At 45.2% G+C, this 19,821-nt stretch overlaps 3 protein-coding genes and 1 long non-coding RNA gene across 4 annotated transcripts; 2 read left to right on the top strand and 2 right to left on the bottom strand.

Moving 5' to 3' along the window:
* The first annotated feature begins 4,899 nt into the window (after positions 1-4,899).
* Positions 4,900-6,301, top strand: LOC117853889 (probable long-chain-alcohol O-fatty-acyltransferase 4). Its single transcript, XM_034736168.1, has one exon. It carries the CDS (start codon positions 4,958-4,960, stop codon positions 6,020-6,022), a length of 1,065 nt encoding a protein of 354 aa, XP_034592059.1. The 5' UTR covers positions 4,900-4,957; the 3' UTR covers positions 6,023-6,301.
* A 1,091-nt stretch (positions 6,302-7,392) lies between these two features.
* Positions 7,393-9,374, top strand: LOC117851848 (NADPH HC-toxin reductase 1). The gene is made up of 5 exons (XM_034733750.2): positions 7,393-7,557; positions 7,710-7,882; positions 8,136-8,354; positions 8,563-8,945; positions 9,025-9,374. Exons 1-5 carry the CDS (start codon positions 7,428-7,430, stop codon positions 9,182-9,184), a joined length of 1,065 nt encoding a protein of 354 aa, XP_034589641.1. The 5' UTR covers positions 7,393-7,427; the 3' UTR covers positions 9,185-9,374.
* Positions 9,197-10,325, bottom strand: LOC117851849 (uncharacterized). Its single transcript, XR_004639656.2, has 2 exons — positions 10,064-10,325; positions 9,197-9,611 (listed from the first exon to the last, which is right to left on the bottom strand). It is a non-coding gene; the product is annotated as an uncharacterized lncRNA (long non-coding RNA).
* A 970-nt stretch (positions 10,326-11,295) lies between these two features.
* Positions 11,296-12,890, bottom strand: LOC117852097 (uncharacterized). The gene is made up of 2 exons (XM_034734034.2): positions 12,394-12,890; positions 11,296-12,189 (listed from the first exon to the last, which is right to left on the bottom strand). Exons 1-2 carry the CDS (start codon positions 12,888-12,890, stop codon positions 11,340-11,342), a joined length of 1,347 nt encoding a protein of 448 aa, XP_034589925.2. The 3' UTR covers positions 11,296-11,339.
* Positions 12,891-19,821: the final 6,931 nt, after the last annotated feature.

The following is a 19,821-nucleotide window of genomic DNA, read 5'->3' on the forward strand; positions in this document are numbered from 1 at the left end:
TATCTATTAGGCTGATCCATGTAAATTTCCTCATCCAACACTCCGTTAAGGAAAGCCATCTTAAAATCCACCTGCTGGATGAGAAGACCATGTGAGGCAACCAAAGATAGTAGTACTCGAATCATGGTCAATCTGGCAACTTGTGAGTAAGTATCAAAGTAATCTTCGCTTTACCTTGTACTTTTCAATAATACCATCAAGCCTAAGCTTTTTTTAGCACCCACTTGCATCATACAGGTTTGCACCCGTATGGACGATCAACGACCTCCCAAGTCCCATTAGACATTATGGAACCTATCTCACTTCTGATTGCTTCCTTCTAATAGTTAGCATCAAGAGATCCATAAGCCTCAACAATGGTTTTTGGAGTGTCATCATCTATGAGGTACACAATGAAGTCATCACCGAAAGACTTCGCAGTCCTTTGTCTCTTACTCTTTCGAGTTCCTTCATTGTTATACTTCTCATGATTCTCCTCATGTGGTTGTTCAAAGTGTACTACTATATCATTATGTTCAGGGGAATTAACAAATTCATGACTAGAACTGCTAGATGTTTCTTTCATAAGAAAAATGCTCTCAAAGAATGTGACATCTCTAGACTCCATGATTGTACCAACATGCATGTCCGGTACTTTAGTTTTTATTATCAAGAATCTATATCCGACACTATGAAAAGCATATCCTAGAAACACACAATCATCTATTTTCGGTCCGAGTTTGCGTTTCTTAGCAATTGGTATATTAACCTTCACCAAGCATCCCCAAGTACGCAAGTATGAGAGTGTTAATCTTTTATTTTCTCATTCCTTGAATGGTGTCTTCTCTTTGTTTTTTATAGGAACCCTATTAAGAGTGTGACAAGCAGTCAGCATGGCTTCACCCCACCATTCCCAAGAAAGTCCTGTTGTTTCTAACATGGCGTTAACCATCTCAGTTAGAGTGCGGTTCTTTCTTTCAGCCACTCTGTTTGACTCAGGGGAATAAGGTGGTGTTTTCTCATGAATGATGCCATGTTCCTCACAAAATAAATTAAATTCATTAGAGAAATACTCTCCACCTCGATACGATCGAACACGTTTTATCTTCCTCGCAAGTTGATTTTCAACTTCGGCCTTATAGATCTTGAAAAAATTAAATGCCTCATTTTTCATTTTAAGCAAGTACACATAGCAGTATCTAGTAGAATCATCTATCAAAGTCATGGAGTATCTCTTTCCACCTTTAGTCAACACACCGTTCATTTCGCACAAGTCTGAATGAACGGTGCCAAGTTCCTCACCTCGGCAGCCTTGTGAGGCTTGCGAGGTTGATTAGATTGCACACACACTTGACACTTAGAATTTTTGACCAAAGTGAATTTTGGAATTAAACTCAAATTAGTTGGCCGCAACATACAGCCGAAAATGACATGACAAAGCCGTGAATGCCAAATATTCTATTCATCATCATTACACATATGATTCACAACTTTATTACAAGAGTCCGATAACGACAAGCAAAACAAACCATCACAGTCATATCCTTTACCGACAAAGGAACCAAACTTAGACACAACACGCTTGTTCGACTCAAACACCAACTTAAAACCATCCTTACAAAGAAGGGATCTGCTAACAAGATTTTTTATTTATTGAGGGGACATGCTGCACGTTCTTCCATCGCACGGTCTTTCCCAAAGTAAACTTCAGATCGACCGTACCAACACGACGAACAACAGCACCTGAGTCATTCCCCATCAACATGGATCCAATCCCTGTGACCTGGTAAGAGGAAAACAAAGAAATATCAGCACACACATGTATATTAGCTCTGGTGTCAATCCACCAATTTGGTAAATGACAATTACCATACCCTGATATTCCCTTCTCAGCATCGCCAATAACAACATTAGCAGACTTCTTCTGCCTGTGCTGCTGCTTGTCCTTGTGGTCCTTGGTCCAATAGTTAGAACCACCGCACACAAAGCATTTTCCCTTTGTGTTCTTCTTCTTCATAAAGTTGGCAGTCTGAGCAGTCTTGTGTTGAAACACAACCTTCGCTTTGCCCTTATGCATATGGGTGTTAGAACCTCCCTCATTGCCACGCGCATGTGGATCCTTTGCTCTCGCCTTTTCCTCAACATCAAGAGTGCCGATCAGACCGGCTATAGTGAACTCCTGTCTCTTGTGTTTCAGAGTAGTAGCAACGTTTCTCCACAAAGGAGGCAATTTGGCAATGATGCCACCGGCCACAAATTTATCCGGCAGCGGGCACATGAGGTTATCAAGATCCTTGGCAAGCGCATGTATCCCATGAGCTTGTTCAACCACAGGACAGTCATCGATCATCTTGTAATCATAAAACTGCTCCATGATGTACAATTCACTACCCGCATCGGATACTTCAAAATTTGCCTCAAGTGCATCACACAATGCCTTGCTAGAGGGATGCTGCATGTATGAATTGTCCAAGTTCTCAGCAAGAACACTGATCATAACCCTTTTGAACAAGTTGTCAGCAGACATGTACACACTATCCTCTGTGGAGGTGTGCGGTCCCTTAGGACGCTCCTTGGTAATGAACCACACGTTCATAGCTATGAGCCACAACTCAAGTCTGCCAACCCATCTCTCGTAATTCGTTTCATAAAAATATTCGGTTTCAATTGTGCAGCAAAGCCAACAATCGAAAAAGCCCTATCAAGTTTTTGGATTGTTGGAATTACATGCATTTTATGATATATTTTAATCCGAAATATAAAATAAAACAAGACATAAATGATAGCATAAATAGGAGCATGAACATTTGTGTCTGTAATAATGAACATAAAGCATGCAATGGAAATAATAGAAAACAAGTAATGAACCAAAAAGTTCATGAGAAAGTACCCTACAGCGGGGCCAGTGCCGGCAGCACCAGATGCGCTGTTACTCGATATTTCAAGCCTATTCGGTGTTCGATCAAAGACGATGACGTGAAGATGTTTGCCGTGCACTTGCGTCTCCAAGAAGAAGAGGTGCGCAGTGAGTAGTCGCGTAGATGCGCTTACCAACTTCTACTCCTCGGGTGCAGAGTCTCAGGTAAGGGCGCAGCTTCGGAGGCTTGCTCTTCCTGTGTGTTATGTGCACACAGAACGCCGGAATAAGGACAACAAAAAGGCAGTGTAGCAGTAGACTGAAAGCTCGGTGGTTGGTATGTTGCGCTCGAAAGCCTGAGAAGGAGTGCCTCTCTTATGGACACCAGAAGTCTTTTGGGTGTCCAGATTCATTGCCATTATTCGGCCTGCCATCAAATGGTAAGTTACTAGTAACCCCAGCCATCAACAGGCAACCATTACTAGCCATTTGTTGTCAGCGTTTTAATCCGCGTCAGTTACTAATCACTAAATGAGGGATATGGGTACCCTTGGGTCCCCACCGACCAGGATACTGGCCGGCGCTAACAAAAGGGCCCGCTCAACAAGAACGTGTGGGCCAAGGACATGAAGATACTTTGGAGCACAAGTCAAGGAGACCACGCGATTCAAATCAGCTCGGATATTACGTGATACTCATATTGCTTTCCATGTAACAACCGATTAGATTAAATTCAAACGGATTTGTAATCTTAGATCGTCAGCCTATATAAGACGGTCAAGGGCGCCTCCCGAGGGCATCCTATCGCATCCAAACTATTCCATGCACCAGCGCAAAGCAATACAAACCACCAAAATACAGGACGTAGGGTATTACTCTCCGGAGGCCCGAACCTGTCTAAACATTCGTGTTCTCGGATTACCTTCAAGTTCTTGGTCTCGTAATCCTCCCTGCCTATAAATCTACCACTTGGGTAACCTCCTGGTGGACTGCCGAGCTACTAAATCCGACACTAAACACTATGGTTACTGGTCATCAACTCGTGAATAGTGGTTAGGGATCTCTCAACTTCCAAGGTTATTTTATTCCAAATGTAACTACCCAACACGTGAATGGACCTTGGATTTAATTGAATAATTGGTTTACCAATAGACCACCGAGGCCCATTAATCTAACATCAAGCACCGCCATTTGTCACTGCACTGCATATATGTTATATATGTGATATACGTGGACAACCCAAGCAGGAAATGCATATGAGTATGTCGCGTACATGTTCCAAGTTCACAGAACCTAATTTTTCTTATTTCGGCTCCTGCTGTCAAAGTAGCAGAATGTGGCAAACTCTCTACAGTGTTTGCAGGGCCCACGGACGGTAAATCGTACGGGCCGAAAGTGTTTGCAGGGCCCATCTCTAAGGGCCTAATACCCCACCCCAACATGGGTTGGACCGGGCCTCTTTCCAATATCTGACTCGGACGCATACAAATTAAACATGGCCGATGGGCGGCGTCGTGGCGCGCCCTCGCTCTCCGTCCTGCAGGCCAGGGGGGCTGCACGGAATCGGAGGTCTGCCAACGGCCGGCGGCTCCGATCGCAGGCCAAGTGAGGATCAAGAGAGACTTGAGCCTTGAGGAACGGATGGATCATGGATGCGACGACGTCGTCCGCACGTTGGCGGATCCTCAGGATTGCGTTGACCGCTGAATGTTTGCTTTGCTCCGCGATTCCTGATATCAGCGACATTGCCAGTTCGGAGTCAGCTCTATTAATCGAGTTATCTTGAGCCAGCAACTCAGTATTCTAGCAGCCTAGCAGCCGCGAGGGCTGCGTGCTGGTGTAAATTACAAATGGAGGACAGTTTCAAGATGCATCAGGCTGAAAAGTGACACGAAAACGAAAATGCAATGATGGTTCTCGCAAAAACTTGTTAAATTAAACTGTAAAGTACACGAATGTGCATTTTCGCAAACTGAGCCGTGAATGAATGAACACCCGATGAGATGTATATAACCAAGACGACATTGCCGGTCGTCGTCCCGAGCTCCACTCGTAGCCGCAGCCAGGCGCACACGCAGGCACGCACTGTTCCCGCCAGCCAGCCACACGCCGGCCGACGCCATGCACCACTCCGTCGCCACCGTCCCTTTGGCGGTCACCGCGGGCATGCTCTACGCGCGCGCCGCGGCCGCCTCCACCCGCCCGGGCCCGCGCCGCCTCATCGCGCTCGTCCCGGTGCTCGCCCTTCTCGTCGCGCTCCCCTTCTCCGTCCCGCTCTACAGCGCTCGAGGCCTCGCCGCCTTCTTCCTGGTCTGGCTCGGCGAGTTCAAGCTCCTCCTCCTCGCCTTCGGCCGCGGCCCGCTTGACCCGGCCCTCCGCCCTCTCCCGTTCGCGTTCACCGCCGCGCTCCCAGTCAAGCTCCGGCAGTCGCGGATACAACAAGCAGACGCCGCTGCCGCCGCGGCCAGGCCCGTCACGGAGACGGTCGCTCTGCCGCTCCTGTCGTCCGGCATCAAGGTCGCCGTCATGGCGTCCGTCTTCCGCCTCCTCTTCCGGTCCAAGGAAGCGATGCACCCCTACGCCGCTTCCGCCCTCTATGGCGTCGCCATGTACTGCTTCCTCGACTCCCTCCTGCCGTGCCTCGCCGTGACGGGGAGGGCGCTGGGCATGGAGATGGAGCCGCAGTTCGACAAGCCCTACCTCTCGTCCTCGCTCCGGGACTTCTGGGGTCGGCGGTGGAACCTCATGGTCTCCGCGGCGCTCCGCCCGGCCGTCTACGACCCCGTCCGGGCGCGCCTCGGCGCCCCCGCCGGCGTGTTCGCCGCGTTCCTCGTGTCGGGCCTCATGCACGAGGTGTTGCTCTACTACGTCACCTTCCGGGCGCCCACGGGGCAGGTCACGGCGTTCTTCACGCTGCACGGCACGTGCGTGTGCGCCGAGCGGTGGTGCGCGCGCCGGTGGCGGCGCGGCTGCAGGGCGGCGCCGCCGCGCGTGGTGGCGACGCCGCTCGTCGTGGCGTTCGTGGCCGGCACGGCGTTCTGGCTCTTCTTCCCGGCTATCTTCGGCGACGGGATGGACGATCTCTATCTCGCCGAGAACGCTGCGCTCGCGTCATCCTTCCTTGATGCCAGTGGAAGGTTGCTACGGTTGGTCGGCCTGGGCTATTCGAAGTATGACCGTCGTTGAGAAGCTTGAGTGCATGACCGGACAACAAAAATATGGCACCAATTGTATATAGTACATGAGTAAGATATCTTATTCATGTAACAAAAATATGGCACCAATTGACCGGAGTATCCAGCTTTGACGTCTCTATAGTGTATGGTTGTGGAATTTGTCTATCATCTAGTAAGAAAAATAGTTGCCTCTTCCACTATCTTACACGAGTAAGATATCTCTTAGTTTGCAGGAAGCTCAAACAACCAATCTACCGAATACAAAATACTCTCTTAGATCATTTTATAAGATGTATTTTTTCGTTAAGACAATACAAAATATTGTATTAGCTATACGTACAGGACAATATAATACTTTAGCAGGAGTGCAATTTTCAGCTAAAGCATATTTGTCTTAAATTCTTAATGAAATGAAATGAAATTCGTTCCAAAAAATTCTTAATGAAATGGAATGCACTTTTTTTTTTAAAAAAAATGAACTAATGGAGTAGTATGTAAATGGTCGCGTGTGCATGTGGGGAAGAAGACCTAAGCCAAAGCGTGTTGGATTAAAAAAAAAGATGAACAGCGCATGCATCCAATATAGAAACAATTAGTGGACTAAACGCTGTTTGGAATTTGGATGAGATGAGGTGTTGTTCTAGCAATAATATCAATGAAACAAAGCAAAAGGAGTGCAGGTCAACTTCGAGTATGTCATTCAGCGCCGCTGATGCTCCTATTCATGGGCTCATGGCTAACTATTCTTTTCATGGTTACAGTGAAGTGAGTGAAGATATAATGCCCTGTCAGCCAAAGGTGTGATATGTAAATGCATCTTTAGGTGAAAAAGTCTATTTTAGGGAAGGCATATGTGCAATTACAGGATACTTCCCAGACCCATATATTGTAACAGAGCGTGAATCAATGCTATAATTAGAAGTCACATGACATAACATAGATGTTACAAACTTACAATACGAATTAATTAGAGAAAATGATGATTGATGCGTGTTCATGGACACTAATGCCTTTATATATAGGCTTCAAATGATGATTTATGGGGAATATGTCAAAAATATTTTCTTTTAAGATTAATGGAGAGCAAGACTTCTCTTTAAATAGGGAGCCTTCAAATGCTGTTAGTCTAAAATTATTTAAAGTTTATTAGGTCGGTGTTCAAATGCTCACAGTCACACGGCCTCACAATACGAGTCCAGAATTTTCACGGGCCACATAGTATACGAGAAGTACAAGTTGGGCTGGGCCGGGCCATTGTACACATGACGTGGCGTCTCTCCCTTCCTCCTATGCACACACCACCAACCGCACCATTGACCGACACGTAACACAGTCAACCTTTCGTATCCTGCTCGTGTATAAATCCTCCTCACATCTCACTTCCCAGCAAACCCATTCAGACTTCAGAGGCAGCCATGGCGGACAAGCAGAGTAACAGCGGAGTGCGGGTGTGTGTCACCGGAGGCGCCGGTTTCATCGGCTCATGGCTCGTGAAGAAGCTCCTCGAGAAAGGTTACACCGTCCACGCCACCCTGCGGAACACAGGTGCGCGCGCGAGCTCCAATCCTTCGTTTCATGACGGTTCATCACTTCGAGTCTCCGACCCGCGCCGCGAAAATTCCATAGGAGTGGATCGGCTCTTGCGTGTGGTTGCCTTGTTCGGAGATCTGAGCTGGATTCATCTGGTGTACCCGCAGGAGACGAGGAGAAGGCAGGGCTGCTGCGGCGGCTGGTCCCCGGCGCGGCGGAGCGGCTGCGGCTGTTCGACGCCGACCTCCTCGACGCCGCCACCTTCGCGCCGGCGATCGCCGGGTGCCAGTACGTTTTCCTCCTCGCCACGCCATTCGGGCTCGAAGCCGCCGGCTCCAAGGTGCAGTACGCCAGTTCGCTCCCGTTTTGTCGTTGGAGAAGTCGTGATCAGACGTGCCCGACCAGACTTTGTTTACATGGGGGAAATTAAAATTGAACTTCCAAAGGAAAAAATTGGACTTAGCCAACGAAGGAATCATCGGACTCTGAGGCTCTGAGCAGCAAGCATTTCCACGATTGATTTGGTATTATTTTTAAAACGAATTGATTTGTTATTTGTTGATACTGATTGTATCGTGCTGTCGGCTTGTCAGTACAAGAGCACGGCGGAAGCGGTGGTGGACGCGGTGCGCGCCATCCTCCGGCAGTGCGAGGAGTCCGGGACGGTGAAGCGGGTGATCCACACCGCCTCCGTATCAGCCGCTTCGCCGCTGAAGGAGAAGGGCTCCGGCGCCGGGTACAAGGATTTCATCAGCGAATCCTGTTGGACTCCGCTCGACGTTGACTACCCTCTCCGAAGCGCACACTTCGATGTAAGTAGCGAATGTTCTTCTGAACGTCTGATGACAATTTTGTTGCTGATCACTGGGGTTTTACTCATTCACTTTGTCACTCCTGTTCGCAAGATTTTTTTTCATTAATCATCAGTTAACATTTAATGCCAACTTATTTAGCAAAATCCTGAGTTGAATGTTAACAAGTTCCTTAATTGTCACCCAAATCCGACGGTCGTTTTTTCAGAAGTACATACTGTCCAAGCTGCAGTCGGAGCAGGAACTCCTGAGCTACAACGCCGGCGAGAGCCCGGCGTTCGAGGTGGTGACCTTGCCCCTGGGCCTCGTCGCGGGCGACACGGTCCTCGGCCGCGTCCCGGAGACGATGGAGAGCGCCGTGTCGCCGGTGTCGCGTAACGAGGCGTACTTCGGGCTCCCGCGCATACTGCAGCAGCTCCTGGGCTCGGTGCCGCTGGTGCACGTCGACGACGTCTGCGACGCGCTCGTCTTCTGCATGGAGCGCCGCCCCTCCATCGCCGGCCGGTACCTCTGCGCCGCCACCTACCCGACCATCCACGACGTCGCCGGCCACTACGCCAACAAGTTCCCGCACCTCGACATCCTCAGAGAGTAAAGCCTTGACTAGTTCATATGTGTGGTCTGACAAGACTATTTGGTCTGATGTTTCCATCCGTTTAATCTGCATCAGGACGGAGGCAGTGGCGAGGGTGCAACCTGAGGGGGACAAGTTGGGGGAGCTGGGTTTCAGGTACAAGTACGGCATGGAAGAGATCCTTGACAGCAGCGTCGCCTGCGCGGCGAGGCTGGGTTCTCTTGACGCGGCTAAGCTCAACCTGCAGAAAGGATGAAACCCGGAAGACTAAACATAACAGTTCTGTTCCGTTATTCAAGATCCTAGGATAAACAAAACAGTTTTTATGCTGTAGCTTACATGGTTTCTTTGTTTCTGCCGTAACCTCTGTTTCTAAAAACTATGGAGGAACAACTGTAGTTGTAAAATAGTGGTTGGCAGCAGAAGACATGCACTCCATTTGGATACTCCAGCGTGTACTGCATTTTAAGATGCAGAGAAAAGCCTATGGGATTTCAGCAAACGCCGGTGAAGTATTGCATTGCATGGTCATCATCTTCACTTCGGCTAAACGTTTCTCGCAGTTGGACAGGCGTGACGCCTCACTCCTGCAGAAGCTGCTTCCCGTGCTCCCCTCATTTGTCCTAGCAAGCGACAGTCAGCTTTACAACGAGCTCGTTTGCCAAGGCTTTCGTTCTCTCCTCCTGGAACAGACAAACAAATGTAGTAGTTTTATTTCCGTCCAACCAGCAATCACAAATTCACCATGCTAATGGATAGTTCAGGAGGTACTAGTAAGAGAGCAGAGCAGTTCTCTTCATTTCAGAACTTATTTCATGCGATGCGTAAGATTCAGATAACGTTCAGAATCTGAGGACACAGGATGAACGGAAGTGCCGAACAGCATTCAGGGTGAAACAAAGCTAAAATCTACCGAAATCTATCCATCTGTAATGCTGAATTCAAATAAACCCAATCGCTATCCGTAAACAGAGCCGTAATCAACCCAATCTCTACGTGTAAAACACGGTTGCAAGCAGGCAAATCTCTGTCCGCGAAACAAATCTGAATTCAACTGAATCTCTATCCATAACTCGACTATAAATTACTGCCAACGAACAACACCGATCTTACCAAAACAAATCAGGCTAGATACCTTGTCTGCAAGCCCGCCGCGTCGCGCCACGCCGGACCTCGGAAGGAATGCAATCGCAGCAGCGTCTGAAGGTACGCTTAGGGAAATCTGATTTCTAACGTCAAGGTGTTGATGGTGCCGTCGGGGTCACGGTGATGGGCATGAGTGGTGGCTGGACCTTCAAGAATCAAGAGGCGCCATGAGTGATGGCGGCTCGAGGAGAGGCGGGAAGGAGTGCGAGGAGCCGATTATTACGGGGTTGTAGTCTTGTAGATTACTTGTAGTTATGTAGGGATGACACATGCATCTAAGCCGTCCGAATAAGCTCTTATTCTGTGAATTTAACTTTTCTTTCTATTTTTTTATTTGAGTATTCCATGATCTGTATGCTGTGTTATTTCTTTGCATCCGAAATATCAGTGTTGCCCAACTAACCAAAAAAAAAATATTTTCTTGCAGCAACATGGCAAGAAAATTGAGGGAAATCCCATGTTGCGTTGAAAAGTTTGCTGATGGCCCTGTTTGTATACGCTTTTCTGGAACTCGCTTATCTGGCAAGCAAGCTTATCTGGTAAGCCTGCTGCCTGGAGAATCTGCTGTCTGAATAAGCAGGGTGTTTGGCAATCCTGATTATTTTGTGTCGATTGTCTGTCCTGGTTGGTAAATTGACCTGAATGCCCCTAAGGCTGATAATAGCTCATTTTTATTGTGAATCTGAGGAGAAGACAATAATTCTAATGCCTTTGGAGTTTGTTAAATAGAAATTACATTACAATAATATGAAATTCATACGATAGATCGGTCTAGTATGGAAACATCCATCATGGGTACAACAACGAATCATGAAACTATAGCGACAGCAATAGCATCACGCAATGCACCCATATCAATGTCATCTTCTAAAGCACCACTACCACCATCTGTGCTAGGTTGGGTTGAATTACCATCATCTTCCTGAAAATCCTCTTCAAAATGCACGTCATGTACGGCACTATCTCTGATGAAATTGTGAAGGACCATACAAGCAACTATAATTTTCGACTGCTTGTTAACCGGATAACTGGGCAAATTCAAGAGAATGCGCCACTTCATCTTTAGAACTCCAAATGATCGCTCAATCACATTTCTAAGGGATGAATGTGCATGATTAAACACTTCTTTCAATCCTACCGGATGCTGACCATGCTGCCATTCGGAAACATGATACCTCTGTCCCTTGTAGGGTGCAAGAAATCCTTTTCTATTAGGATATCCAGAGTCAACAAGATAGTACTTACCTGCATGTTATATTTATATGTTATATCACAATGAGCAAATATTCCCTGAAAAATAAATTGCAACATAACTCGTCCTTACCATCGGGAGGATGTGGAAATTGATCCTTGTATGTGACAAGCGTGTCCAATAATACACGAGTATCATGGACAGAACCAGGCCAACCAGTGACAGCAAATGTGAACCGCATATCAAAGTCACAAACCGCCATGACGTTTTGTGAAGGATACCCATGCCGACCAATGTATTTCGGTTGATCAGCTAATGGCACAGTTACAGGTATATGGGTACCATCAATTGCTCCTATGCAATCTTTGAAATGAGGCCAAAACCTTGCTTCTTGTAGTTTAGGATGAATAGTAGAAAATTGCGGATCCTTAGGCCTCACAATGTCAACAGCTAATCTCATGATAGATTCAAGAACCTCTTCAAATTTTCTACTCACAGTTTCTAATGAGCGATGGAAATTATTCTTGCATTGCCTAAAAGATTGAGGTGCACCACAAGCCCATAGAAACATTCCTAGTGCTTCCTTGCTACAAAATTGTCTACTTGATCTCAATCCATAATCTTGCACCAAAGTGTCATGAAGGCTTAAGAAAACTGACCTCCTCATTCTGAACATGTTAAAGCACTCCACTGGATCTTGTAGTTGTAACTCAACCCACTGTATTCCAGTCATCCTTGCTATCGTAGTAGTAATCTTCTTCTTGTTCATACCAGATGATGCCATGTAGTCCAGACCAAGCATTGCCACTATGTAATCATCATCAGTGTCGTTAGATTCATCAACATCCATGGTATGAACAGAATCACTGTTGCCTTCACATTCACTAGTTGCACTAGAGGTACTCATCAAAACAAATGCAAGCCTGTCAAAAAGCACTAACCAAGTCATCAGATGAATTTTTATTGTTACAACACAACTAATAGAAGGTTCATAGTCTCACACAGCATACTTAGAAAATTGAAATTATGTCTCACACAACATAAGACAAATGAAAGATAAATGGCACACTAATGCAACACCCTAGTGCTTCTTCCTTATCTCCCAAGCCCTCCTCAGCCAATTCAACCTCCCATTTGGTGTCTTCAATGTAATGAACACATCACGGTTCTCCTTTTTTTGAAGAAGTTGTGTGGCATAGAAGTGTTCATCACTCCCCTCCTCAGCCCCATCCTTAATGACTTGCTCCAACATATTTCCAATCTCATCTCTAACGTGATCAACAACCTGTGAAGTAGCTGAATGTTTACTACTTTGAGCTTTCAACTCATATGCATCGACCAACCGCTTCATGCATTGGTCTCTAAAAGTCTTCTTCTTCTTTCCTTTAGGGGAACTAGGAGCTGGCCTTTTTGAAGCCCTCCGCTCAGAACTGGATGGGGCCTTATGTGCCTCCCTATCATTGGTGTCCTCAACATCAACAACATCATGTTCATCAACATCAACGTTTCCATCACCACTTGGAACATATGAAGTTTCATTTGTAACAATGACCGATTCAAACATGATTCGCATCTGATCCTCATATTCAAGCGGAGCTGTTCTGAACCGGATACAACCTGGCATAGCCTATAAAATATCATCAGCATGCTATTATACTCCAACTCAAAATAAACAAACAACGTGTATGTGAACTATATCTCTAGTATTGTTGTTAGTGGGCTCACCTTATTTTGTTCTTCCCACCATTCATCGTCAGCCACAATACAACCAGTAACAGGATCTTTTCCCAATCCGGTTGATCTCAAGTTCAAAGTCTTCCATTGGGTATACATTTTTTTCAATATATCCCACCTATTCTTCATTTGACTCTCACCGTATGGCCTCTTGGTACGCTCATAAAACTTTCTAATAAGGTTTGCATATCCCACCGCATTCAAACATTGCTGTGGCCGATTGAAAGCAAGTACTTCTTCCACACAAATGTCATTGAAAGCTTTCGCGGCAAACGAATCCCATTTTGCCACAATCTTTGACGACTTTTCCATCTAAAATTTGATTACAGTATTGTAGAATTAAATACAAATCTACAAGCTTGTTTACTGACCATACAACCCACAATCTGTCATTTTAGTAATCCATTAAGAAGTGGCACCAATTTTACCTTGCTATTTGTTGGCGGCCTTGCAGTCGTAGCAGCAACAGCTGTCCAGATCCTCTGCAGCAACTGCATGCATGCATAAAATTGTTATGAGGTACTCTATAGGGGAAGTAAATGACGTTGCTCAAGATCTCCGTGTACAACTCAGAGGTGTTGTAGTAAACTAGTGTCATACAGTGAAACTGACTTGGTAATCATGCATGGGAAAAAGGCTCAATCAGAGATGGCTTAATACGATGCTCTTGAATAGTGTATAACCAAAATTGTGTATGGTTTTATATTTCCTCCAATACCTCAATGAACAGACATCCACCACTAAGTGTTGTATGACACTCATTTTGGAGTGGCATGTCAAAAATTCGTGGTGAATAAATGAAGAAATTTACATATAGCCTTGTCATTAGTTGTCCAACAAATTAATTGATCAAACAATTCAATCACTTCCATCCACAAAAAGCCTAAGCAAAGCAACAAAATTTACACCTATAAAATGGTACTTCATAACTACACGTTGGATTTTGGAAAACCTTTCCCTTCAAGCAGCAACCTGAAGCTGAGGTGAATTCCCCTCTCACGAAAATGGCATGCCTCTCATGAAATTTGTTCGGTGGTGGAGGTATTCAATACAGAGGGTATTCTTTTCTTACCCTCCCTCAGGACTTCAGTCCTGGCAGATGGCGACAGGCGCCTCACGGGCGGCCGGCGGCAGGGACCAGCGCAGGCGGGTCGGGCGGCCGGCGGCGGAGCCAAGCGCAGCACGGGCGGCCGGCGGCGGGGGCCCAGCGCAGGCGGGCCGGGCGGCCGGCGGCGGAGCCGAGCGCAGCACGGCCGGCCAGCGGCGGGGGCCCAGCGCAGGCGGCACGGGCGGCCGGCGTTGGGGGCCGAGCGCAGCACGAGCGGCCGGCGGCGGGGGCCGAGCAAGGGCGGCACGGGCGGCCGGCGGCGGAGCCGAGCGCAGCACGGCCGGCCGGCGGCGGGGGCCCAGCGCAGGCGGCACGGGCGGCCGGCGTTGGGGGCCGAGCGCAGCACGAGCGGCCGGCGGCGGGGGCCGAGCAAGGGCGGCACGGGCGGCCGGCGGCGGGATTCGAGCCCGGGCGGCGCGACCGGAGGCGGGGCCCGAGCGCGGGCGGCAGGGGCGGCCGGCGGCGGGGGCCGAGCGCGGGCGGCACGGGCGTCCGGCGGCGGGATCCGAGCCCGGGCGGCGCGGCTGGAGGCGGGGCTCGAGCCCAGGCTTCCAGGGGCGTCCGGTGGCGGGAGCCGACCCCAGGCGCCGCGGCCGGAGGCCCCCCTGAGCTCTGGCAGGGGCAGCCGGCGGCGGGGGCCGAGCCCGGCGGTGGTGATCTGGAAGCGGCCCGAGCGACCCGAGCGGCGGCGGCGGCGGCGGGATCTGGAGCGGACGGGAGTGGCGGCGGTTGCGGGAGGCTCGGTGGCGTCGGTGGCCGAGGGTACTGCGGAAAAACGGTCCGCTTGCCCCAGAAGCGTATCCAGAGCCGCGTACGAGATAAGTGGCCTGCTAGTTCAATTCCAGATTTTCCACTAAGCGGCTTACGTGACAAGCGGAGAATAAGCGAGACGTTTGGGTGGGTTTATCGCTTATTTTCACCAATAAGCGGGAAATAAGCGACTCCAAACAGGGCCGATAGTGTTTGTCTATTGGATGATGCAACAGTAAAAGGATTGAAGAACTCAGCTTGGAGGGGATTCTCGACGTTAAGCGGTAAAGATGCATATATTATTATGATCCAATGGAAGAGAGGGTCAAATTTGTTCCTGATAGCTTCTCGATCTGCATAATCCCTTATCTTGGAGGCCCATTATGGGCAGATTGAGAAGCTTTCATTGGAATCAAATTTGACCCTCCTTCTATTGGATCATAATAATTAATTATGCAGTTGAGCAAATTTTTCTGTAACTTTACCGCCTAATATCGAGCATCCTCTCGAAGTTGAGTTCTTCAAAAAAAAATTTCTGTGGTCATCATTCAATAGAGAAACACTCTCAATAAACTTTTCACGTAACATGGGATTCCCCTAATTTTCATGCCACGTTGCTGCAAGGAATTTTTTTTGGTTAGCTCGGCAACACTACAATTTCTGATGCAAAGAAATACCATCATACGGATTATGCAACTAGGGAACCATGTTACTCAAATTAGAAAAGAAAAGGTAAATCCACAAAATAAAAGCTTATTCCGACGGCTTAGATATTCCCTAAATTTTTTAAATGAAATGAATTTTTTTTTTTGAAACGAGTATCATTCCAGTCTCACACATCACACCATCTCTTTCCTATCTCTCCTCGCGCGGCCATCACCCATGGCGCCTCTCGAAGGTTGCCCCTGCCTGCCCACTGCCCTCCTGCCGCCAGCAGGTCCAGCTACCTCCCATGGCACAAACTTGTCCTACTCACCAATACCAGGAGGAAGCGTAAAGCATATCATATCTTTTGTTGATATACCAATACTTTCATGCTTGAACACTGGTTCTATCTCAAACTCTTTGGACTGAGTATTTTGCGTTTACATACTGTATCACTGCATTTGCTATGGGGTGAACTCTAGCTTGCCATAAGATTGTTTACCTGCAAATAAAATATAATGGAAACCATCAGATTTGATGCATATGTTTACTATCATCATGATACGTTTTTTTTAAGTAAATCATAAATGGTGATGTACATAACAAACCTTTTTTGTTTGAACCTGAATGTTCAACAGTGGCTTGCGCACCCCTTTTTCTTGCCTTGACAGAGAGGAGTGGAGACTTGTACTTTCTAGGAGTTATTTTTTTTCTTTTGTTTTGTTTCACGTTACTGCCACACTCTTTCCTGAATCTTCTTTTCTTTTTAACATTGTTGTAGGTTGTATGCTCAGCGCTATAATTCAGGTGATCGCCATCCCTTCCTGCCATGCTATCAGATTCCGAGGTATCTTCATTGTTATTAAACCCTTGCTGCAAGGGAACAAAAACATAGTTTAAAAAATGGGGCCGGAGTGTTAAACCAAAATAATATATAGATCACAACAATCTAAATAATTGATTAACTCATACTCCCTCCGTCTTAAATTACCATTCGTTTTGACTTTTTTTATACATAGCTAGATATATATTATGTCTAGCTACATAACAAACAATATGTATCTAGAAAAGCTAAAATGAATAGTAATTTGGGACAGAGGGAGTATAATACTACACCGTACATGTTTTCTTAAATGAGCCCTTTCAGGAATAATACTACACTCTAAAGGGGTACCTAAGCCGTTATATTTCAGAAATGATACTACTACATGTTTTCTTTTATGGGCAATATAATGGAGAGGGATACTCCTCTTAAAATAGAAAGAATTGTGAGCATTCGCATGTAAATTAGAAGGTTTTTTTAATGTCCGTATGCATTTCGGTAGCTTTTTATGGTTGCCTGAAATTTTTCGATGTTCTCAAATAGCCACATGCGGCCATTGGTCAACAAATGTAGCTATGTCGCATAGACTCAAGGATAATTTGGCTTATCCCTAATAACATTACCAAGAGTTTTCTTAGAGTTTGGCACATTCAGCATGAAGACTAACCCTATTTCCTTCGAGTTTAAACTACATCAGTACCCTACGTAATCATTGTAGCATGGCAAGCTTTGGCAAGATTAATGTTGCATATAGCATCTCTAGTATCTTCTTAGACTGCAAGGGATAAGTTCGGTGAGGATGGAACCAAAACGGTAACTACATCAGCCCCTCCTAAATAAGACTTGAAGCCTTAGTATCTTGATAGGCCCTCCTATCCAAAAGTTTCTTCGAACCATACTATAATTATCTAAATTTTTATGTCAAACAATTAGGAGCACTGCAGCACGAGCAACATTCTCTTCTGTTTATTCTTTTGAAACAAAAATTTGGAAAAACCACTTTCTATGTCGCATGTGAAATTTGAGATGACCATAAGCCATTCTGTTGCAAATGGCTGCTCCTGCTCAATTTGCTTGCAAAACTCATCCCAATGAGTATATAGCTAACTGATTCCGTCCATTCTCACTGATTTAGAGTCGCCTGCATTACTAGAAATATGACCTCTCGTCGTGAGGCTTTGTACCGGTTAGGTTTGGATCCGGTACTAATGTTAGCATTAGTACCGGGTTCAACAGATAGTGCCTGTAGCGCGTCTCGTGAACCCCTGGGGACAACAACCGGTACTAAAGGGTGCACATTAGTACCGGTTGGTGCCCCCAACCACCCACCCTCTAGTACCGGTTGATGGCAGCAATTGGTACTAAAGGAGGTACCCTCTAGTACCGGTTGCTACCCCAACCCGGTACTAGTGTGGCAACCCCCCTCTAGTACCGGTTAGGGCCCCCAACCGCCCCAACCGGTACTAGAGGGTACCCCTTTAGTACCGGTTGTTGCCCCAACCGGTACTAATTTTCTTTCTATAAATACCCTCCTTCTTCCTCCAACTCGAACCAGATCCTCCAGCTCGAGCTTCACCCTATCCATGGCGAAATAGGGGAAGGTTTTGCTAGATTTGTGACCATTTCTTGGGGATTTTACTCATTCAAGGGTTCTAAAGGTTAGAAACTTCATCCTCCCTTGATACATGATCAGTATACTAAGTTTTATGCTTTAAAGCTAGAGTAATTTGTGATTTTTAAACTAAGATATAATGGGGAAATTTTTCATTTATATGAATGTGTTATTTAGAGCTCATATTTGTGATTTGTAGAATAAACTACAAATTTTTGGATGCTATAATTCATACTAGTCATCTTTGACTAGAAATTGATATGAGGTTAGAGTAATAATTTCATAGTTTAGTACTTTTCAAATATGAGGTAAATAAATTATGGCAAATGTGAGCGAGATAAATTATAGTACATAGAGATAATTTATGTATTTCTATCTAAACTTTCAGCAACATTTGAGTTTAATGGTATTTGTATCGGTTATTTCAACATTTACGTTATCAAATTGTAGGAAATAATGTTTATTTCTCACTAATTCAAGAATTTTTCTATATTAACATTTTTACTACAATTTCCAACTAATTCATATACTGCAGAAATAGAAAAATATGTATATACTTAGAAAAATTAGATTAAGTTTTTCAATTCATATGCTTATACTTCAAAAACCAGTCCATGTATATATACTTAGAAAAATTAGATTAAGTACTTCAGATCATTTGCTTATACTTCAAAAACCAATCCATGTGTATATACTTAGAAAAATTAGATTAAGTATTTCAATTCATTTGCTTATACTTCAAAAATCAATCCATATCTATATACTTAGAAAAATTATATTAAGTTGTTCAATTCATATATATGCTTATACTTCAAAAACCAATACATGTGTGTATACTTAGAAAAATTAGATTAAGTATTTTAATTCATTTGCTTATACTTCAAAACCAATCCATGTGTATATACTTAGAAAAATTAAATTAAATACTTCAGTTCATTTGCTTATAGTTCAAAAACTAATCCATATGTATATACTTAGAAAAATTAGATTAAGTATTTCAATTCATTTGCTTATACTTCAAAAACCAATCCATGTGTATATACTTAGAAAAATTAGATTAAATATTTCTAATCATTTGCTTATACTTAAAAAAATTCAATTGTGCAAACCCATTGATCTACTATATATATAATAAACTTTGCTAATGATACAGATGATGTACAAGAAGGAAAAACTCCTCGAGACGGAAGTTTTCATTGATCTACTATATATATAATAAACTTTGCTAATGACATAGATGATGTACACGAAGGAAAAACTCCTCGAGACGGAAGTTTTCAAGACAATACAAGAACAACTATGTGGATTTCTTCTGGATGAGGTCGTAAATCCTGCTAGGGAGTTCCATAATACCGGCTCAAATCTACAGCACCGTCAGGACTCGGGTTCAGATTAGTAGATACGATATATGTATGCACAATATGTCTATATATATAATAGTATCTTAAATGTAATATTAAAGATAAATAGAACTTTATATATATTAGCGTAGTAGAACTAGTATACGTAAAAGAAACAAATACGAAATACGAATATGGAATAAAGAAACAGAAAATAAGAAAAGAAAGGAAAAAAATTAGTTCCAGCTGGGGACCGGTACTAATGAGGCCGTCTCTGCGCGCGGCGTGGCAGGCCCTTTAGTACCAATTGGGGATACCAACCGGTACTAAAACCTTTAGTACCGATTATTCAAGCGGTACTAGAGAGGGGTTATGAACTGTTACTGGAGGTGATTTTTTCATGGTGCTGCTGCCTCAAAAATCTTTGCACCTTGGACATACATGTAGGGTGCTTTATTAAGCCTACCTGTTAGGCTCACACGACTGCTCACAAAGCATGAATCAATTTTTTTGCGAGTGCCATGAATCAAAACATAAACAAAA

Source organism: Setaria viridis, chromosome 4, assembly GCF_005286985.2.
Source record: "Setaria viridis chromosome 4, Setaria_viridis_v4.0, whole genome shotgun sequence".
NCBI lineage: Eukaryota > Viridiplantae > Streptophyta > Magnoliopsida > Poales > Poaceae > Setaria > Setaria viridis.